This window comes from Mandrillus leucophaeus, unplaced genomic scaffold, assembly GCF_000951045.1.
Source record: "Mandrillus leucophaeus isolate KB7577 unplaced genomic scaffold, Mleu.le_1.0 Scaffold531, whole genome shotgun sequence".
Lineage (NCBI taxonomy): Eukaryota > Metazoa > Chordata > Mammalia > Primates > Cercopithecidae > Mandrillus > Mandrillus leucophaeus.
The window spans coordinates 621,298-628,739 of NW_012105709.1; the positions used below are offsets into that span (position 1 = coordinate 621,298).

Sequence of the window (7,442 nt, forward strand, 5' to 3'; positions counted from 1 at the left end):
GTTCTTTGTGATTTGTTCTTTCATTTTGTACCCTAAAAGATATTAGCGTATGAAATTGGCAGAATTGCCCTTGGCCCATGTCACCTTTCAGAGTTGCCAAGCAAGCATCATGAGATTGGTAAAGCCAGCTCTATCGCATCTCTTGGTGGCACTAGAACACACTTTCTTAAGGAAAAAGCCAGCATTTCACCCACTGCCTGGCATGGCAGTCAGAGCCAGGAAGGGCTTTGGTGAATATGCCAGGACGTGCGGTGATCCAAATGATCCCTTTCCTTAGGTCTGTGACCCAGTCTCTACAACTTCCTACAACTCCTTCCAGGACTTTCTGACTGACAGCTTGGGAAGAATCAGGAAAGAACACCTGCCAAGCTGAGCAGAACAGCTACTTCCTGTTTATGTGTTTTTGCTGGAACATCTCATTTCTTCTTCAGGACATGTTTGGATATACACGGGAATAGAAATGCCAGAGTGCAAACAGATTTATCACTGTCAGAAAAAAAAAAAAAAGCCCTAATATTCACAGAAGATGGGGTCTTGGTTTCTTTATTCCATGTTATTATTTGTTAAGACTGTTAACAAAAAATAAGGCTTTTTTTCCTCTGAACTTAAAAACTATAAATTTACTTGAGTCACTAACAGTGCTCTCAGTCTAAGAGAAAATTACATAAGAACAACAATAATGAACAAAGCACTTAGCATGTGCCAGGCACTGTTCTAAGTGCTTTTACATATTCAGTCATTACTTTTCACAACAGCTCTATGAGGTAAGTACTATTATCTCCATTTTACAGATGAAGAAACTGAAGCACGGAGAAACTAAGGTTAAGTCAGACAGCTAGTATGTGGCAGAGTCAAGATTTAAACCTAAGAAACAGGGTCTGGAATCTGTACTCTTAACCATTATGCCACACTGAGATGGTTCCCAGACAGCAGGAAGAAGAAGTGTTCCTTCTCCATAGGCAACAGTTCACTCATTCTTTTGGTGCAGTGATGTACAGTCTGTACTGAACTCTCCAATATAAAACGTGGGGAATTAAAACGTATACAGAGCCTGAAAACTCACTCACTTTTATAGTGGTTCTAAGCAAAGAAAATGCTTTATGGGTTCAAACAAGTCAAATTTATGAACTCAATTTTTTTTTTGGGGAAAACGGCCGGCAAGCCCCAATTAAAAAAACCCCCCCCCAATAAAAAAAACATTGCAATGGAACTATGTGAACACTTTTTCCCCTTTCCCTTAGAGAAAGGGAATTAAGTCAAAGGTGATACATATCCCTGGAGTTAGCTGAAAAAGAAATGGGAAGAAATCTGAGAATAGCATTGTGGAACTTGGTTTCCACAATTCTCAAATTTAACCATGAAATTAAAATTAGATACAGGGGATAGATTGTCCTGGCCATAAGCAAGTCAGGGAGTGAGCGCCAAAGAATTCATATACTCTTCCTTCTACTTATTTTAAAATTCCACCTTCTGAAGGACCTGAGAAATATGATCACTACTAAACTCACTCGTGTATTAAATAATGATTAGGAAGAGCTAAGAGTTGACACAGAGGAAGGCCAGGAAACATGGTAAATGTGGGTAAGGGCATTAAAAAGTTAGCAGACTACACCATATCTCTAAAGCTTGATGATTTTGCTGAAGTATTGTAACTCAGGAGAGAAAGCAAGACACCCTCATGGGAACTCTTTTGAGTTTTTCATTCTTTCCCCCTCCACTCAGTTCCATCCAGATGTGGCAGCCTCAAGTAGCTAGAAGAAAAAAATTTGGCCAGAAGCAGTGGCTCAGGCCTGTAGTCTCAGCACTTTGGGAGGCCAACGTGGGCGGGTTGCTCAAGCTCGCAAGTTTGAGGCCAGCCTGGACAACATGGCAAACCCTGTGTCTACAGAAAATACAAAAATTAGCCAGGCATGGTGGCACATACCTGTAGTCTCAGCTATTTGCAGGCTGAGGTGCGAGTATCACTTGAGCCTGGGAGGTTAAGAATGCAGTAAGCCATGATTATGCCACTGCACTTCAGCCTGGGTGACAAAGGGAGACCCTGTCTCAAAAGCGAAAAAAAAAAAAGGTCAGGAACTGTGGCTCACGCCTGTAATCCCAGCACTTTGAGAGGCTGATGCGGGCGGATCACGAGGTCAGGAGATCAAAACCATCCTGGCTAACATGGTGAAACACTGTCTCTACTAAAAACAGAAAAAATTAGTCAGGCATGGTGGCATGCGCCCGTAGTCCCAGCTACTCCGGAGGCTGAGTCAGGAGAATTGCTTGAACCTGGGAGGCAGAGGTTGCAGTGAGCCGAGGTCCCGCCACTGCACTCCAGAGGCAACAGAGTGAGACTCCATCTCAAAAAAGAAAAAAAAAAGGAAAAAGAAAAATTTTGACAATAATTGAGAAAGTAAACTAAATGATCAAGACAGATGTATAAAAATATATGTATAATGTAATGTTTATTAAGCTTGCTTGAAAAACAGAATTCTTTTACTTTAAATTTCTCCATTTCAATGCATGAAAGGAATGGTCCACAGTAAAACAAAAGCAGTATTTCCAAGAATGTTAGTTGTCTCTAGCTCTGTATACATTTTCTACCGTCATATGTCTACCGCCATAACCAATGCAGAGTTGTTTAACATGAAGTTTTGACCCAAACTGGACTATGAAGGGGCAAACTGGAGTGAAACAAACTCAAAACAAGCAAACCAACACCAACAGCCAAAAAAGTGTTCTTCTTGAAATTTATATACCATACTTACATAAAAGAAGTTAAACCAATTGATCATTATGTACATACATTAGTGAATATTAGTATTTTACATTTACAAATACATGTGCATATGTAATCAAGTAAAAAGAAAAATGTTAAATAATTTTTATCAGTGAAAAATACATAAAACATGACTAATACTTCAATTTGAGTGCTTGTTCGATTCAGGGCTTAAAAATATTTGGAAAAATAATCCCAAAATATAACCTGGTGAAAGATATTTAAAAAGTGAAAGAGATAAGAAAATAGTAAGTGTTTGGTGTGATTTTAATAAGTAGGGGAAATGAGCAGAAATAAGATCCATATTTGGGGAGGAATCGCATAGCACAGACCGGATGAAGAATCGGAAAGGAAGAACGTGGTTTTTCCCAAGGCCAATTTCGCTCAGAATGGAACAGAACCAGGGAATTTTCAGGACAAAGCAAATGAACTGAAGTTTCCATCATGAGTTCATTCTATTAGCAGATGAACAACTGACTCCTTCCTTGAATCTTTATTAGGAGGCAGGCCTCAGACATTCACCCTACAGTTAGATACAGCGTCAGTTCCTTACTTGGCTTCTGTCTAGAGGCTAAGAGTGCAAGGTGACATATAATGACATTGCACAACTTTGTAGGAATCTATCTTTACTGAAGAACCATCGGACGGCATCAACTAACCATCTTTCCAAGCACGGGCTTGTTTGCAATTCTTGAACCTCACGTTTCTTCTCTAAAGACTGAATTCCGGAAAGAGTTGGGGCAACTCCCTGCAGGGCAGAGATGGTGCGTCCTTCCCAGCGTGCTCCATGGTCTGGGATGGGCGGTGGCGGCCCTGGCCGGCCTGCTACTTGAGGCAGGGACAGCAGAAGCAGCAGAGGGTCCGGCAGGGGTTCTTTTTCTTGTACTGCACGGCCTTCCGCACCTGCGCCTTGGCCTGGCCGGTGTAGTCGACCGTCTTTTGTACGTTGAGCTCGATGACGTTCAGGGTGTCGGCCTGCTTCTCCACCAGCACTGCCATCTGCAAGAAGAGCTCGTGCACGTCGCGGATGCGGCTCTCCAGGCGCAGCAGCTCGCGGTGGCGGCTCTCGATCTCGTTAAGGGCGGCCCGCGCGCCTTTTACATCGGCCAGCAGGTTCTCGGAGAACATATCCCACTTGCCCTGCTCGAACATGTCCTCGATCTGGTCGCCCGAGACGTCCTTCCCCATGATCTCCAGCTGGCGCTGGATGCGGATCTTGCAGTTGTCGCGCTGCTTCATCTCGGCCTGGTTGTAGTCGTGCATGGCGCGCTGGAAGGTGAGGGTGAGCGCGTTGTACTGCGCCCGCGAGATGCGCGCCACCGCTGAGTGCGGGCCGTGCTGGGCCTCGGCGACCTCGCTCAGCTCCTTCATGGCGCGTAGCTTGCAGTGGATGACCTCGCCCCGGGCCTTGATGGCCTTGGCGATGGAGTTGGTGTCGCGCTTGATGCTGCTGAGGCGCCGCATGGACGTGAGGAAGCGGGCGTTCTGCTTTCCCAGGCGCTTCACGTCGGCCACCAGCAACTGGTTTTCATCCTGGATGTCCTGGATGTCTCGGTACAGGGACTCCAGGATGTGGTCCGTCTCGAACACGATGTCCTCGTGGGGCGAGTCAAATTCATCGTCCCCGTCTGGGAACTGCTGGTCATATTGCTTGGACAAGTCCAGAAGTTCTGCTAGCCGGTCTTTCATTTTGCCTGCAAGTAGAGATAAGTCAGTTAAATTTCTCTACTGAGAGTCAAGTATTTGCCTTCAAGGGATTGAAACTTAACATTTTACTCAGCAGTCCCAATTTTTTATTCCTAGGTGTGGGAAATAAGTGCACTAAAGGAGCTAAATGTTCTGACATTTTGCTTACAAGGAAATAAATAAGATGACTGGACAACATGAAACAGTTGCATTTTAAGGCCCATATGCACCTGCAGTTCAGTATCATAGCCGTCTAGAACTCAATCAACAATTTAAAATTTTAGATTGCACTGGGAAACCATCTCTTTTTCTTGCTTTATGTTTTTCAATCATCACAAATTAAAACAGACACAGAAAAAAAAAAAAAAGAAAAAAGAAGAAAGACTTGCAAACTTAAGCATTTTTAATTGAGGACAATCTACAAGGCCTTGGGGCCAACATCTAAATGTTGCCTATTTTGTGTCTATTTCAGCACTGGTAAGCATCCCCTCCTGTACATACTAACAACTCTTAAAATAGTTACCATGCAAATCATGATTTAATTTTTTTTCTCTTAAAGATGTTGTAAAAGTAAAACATGCTTAAGGTAAAATGACAACAACAAAATACAGAAATCTAAGTGTAAAATTTAGAAGTTGAGGTTTCCTGACTCCTCTTTTCAGTATCATTCCCTAATGATAATCATTGTAAATAACACTGCTTTTTAAAATGCTTTTATATGGAAAATTCCAATCATATGTGGCCTAGTAGCAATAATATAACACATTCCCATTCATTCATCATGTAGCAGCAATGTTTGCCCACTTTTAATACCTTTTTGAAACAAATTGGCAGCTCAGGCAGAATGTTCATGTTTTTACAAGGATGGTTCTGGTAATTCCTCTGCTTAATAAGGCAAAGTAATAGTCTCTATGTCCATATTGTTTTTCAGTGAGGTAAAAAACTTCCATTTTTAGTAGCATGTATATATGCTAATATAGGGAACATCTTGAGTTTATACATGAGACTTCATGATGAGAAAGATTCCTTTTCTACTACACAATTTGCAGCAAAGAGGGGAAAAGTAATAACACTTAATGGTTACACAGTCTATCAGGGTTCTTGGTCTCAAATTAAAAGCTTCTTTCAAGTTGAAGTAATTCATTTTATATCACCACTAATGGAATGCTGACAAGTTGGATTTGGTGATAAATGGAAAATGGTGAAATATTAACCATGGCCTTTCATCTACCGTGATCATCATTTACATAAATTAAGCAGAGGTTTTATTCTATGATGGTGATTTTTAATATAACAATATAAGCTGCTTAAAGTGCCACCATTTCTGATATCTGGTGGCTATAATCAATACCAGACGTTCTCAATGATGGGGAAGATGATTCTCCTAGCAGTATGGTTGACAGGCAGAATAAAGATCCAGGACCAAAACTATGCCTTCACTTGGTCTGAATTTCTTGATATTCAGCTGTTTCCTCACTTTGAACAAAATTGAAAGACAAACCACCAACTGGGGAGAAATTATAATATATGACAGACAATGGGTTAAGATACTTAATATATATATTTCTAAGCTACCAAAAAATCTACTTACCCCAAGACAGTGAAAGGGCAATTCAGAGAAGATATAAATGACAGAGAACATAAACGTATGTTATATATGCCTGATATTTTCTAGGCATCTTTCATGTGATACCCTCTTTAGTCTTCACACAGATTCTATGAGTAGGTACTGCCATTATCAGAGTTGGTGTGACCATAGGGAGATCAAGGAATTTACTCAAGGTCACCAGTAAGTGAACACTCAGGCTTTAGAACAGCACCACTTAACCACTGCACGAAATAATCCTTATCAAAAGTATAAAAATATAGTCACAAAAGACTTCTGTATTAAACAAGGAAATGCAAATTAAACTGCTGAGAATTTTTTTGCCCACAGAGTTAGCATGAGTTTTTTAAAAACAATAATTTTTCAAATGGGTAAGCATTCTGGGAACTCTTAAAACATACTGGTAATTCCATCTCATGCCAGTCAGAATGGTGACTATTAAAATATCAAGAAACAACAGATGCTGGTGGAGGCTGTGGAGAAATAGGAATGCTTTAACACTGTTGGTGGGAATGTAAATTAGTTCAACCATTGTGGAAGACAGTGTGGCAATTCCTCAAAGATTTAGAACCAGAAATACCATTTGACCCAGCAATCCCACTACAGAGTATATACCCAAAGGAATATAAATCATTCTATTATAAAGACACATGCATGTGAATGTTCACTGCAGCCCTACTCACAATAGCAGAGACACAGAACCAACCCAAATGCCCATCAATGTTAGACTGTACTATACAGCCGTAAAGAGGAATGAGATCATGTTCTTTGCAGGGACATGGATGAAGCTGGAAGCCATTATCTTCAGCAAAGTAATGCATGAACAGAAAACCAAACACTGCATGTTCTCACTTACAAATGGCAGCGGAACAATGAGAACACCTGGACACAGGGAGGGGAATAACGCATAGTGGGGCCTGTCGGGGAAGGGCGGGAGAGGGGAGAGCATTAGGGAAAAGAGCTGATGCTTGCTGGGCTTAATACCTAGGTGATGGGATGATCTGTGCAGCAAACCACCATGGTACATATTTACCTATGTAACAAACCTGCACATCTTGCACCTGTACCCCGGAACTTAAAAACATGAAATAAAATAAAATAATACAATCAATATTATCATTCAGGGTCCTGAGACCTCTCTCAGGTTCTGCTGAACTAAGCAATTAAATTAAATTTTCTTCTAGATTAAAAAAATAGTCTAATTTAAAACTCCTGTGGTGTCTTTGTTTTTGCAACTTAATGATTTTGCAAATAAAGTCGATTAATTATTTTTAAAAATTGGTAATTGATAGAATCTTTCTGGAAGAGTTTAGTAATATGTATCAAAAGCTTTTCAAGTGTGCATTTGTTTTGACATGTGCATTTATTCTAAAGATATAATGCAAAAGT

At 40.8% G+C, this 7,442-nt stretch overlaps 1 protein-coding gene across 1 annotated transcript in view; it reads right to left on the reverse strand.

Annotated features, from left to right (window-relative positions):
• Window positions 1-534: 534 nt before the first annotated feature.
• STX11 (syntaxin 11) overlaps window positions 535-7,442 on the reverse strand; it is a 45,809-nt gene continuing 38,901 nt past the window's right edge. The window contains exon 2 of the mRNA XM_011997131.1: window positions 535-4,455. Within this exon, the coding sequence (XP_011852521.1) occupies window positions 3,587-4,450 (864 nt within the window). The 5' untranslated portion in view covers window positions 4,451-4,455 and the 3' untranslated portion in view covers window positions 535-3,586. The remainder of the gene's footprint in view (window positions 4,456-7,442) is intronic.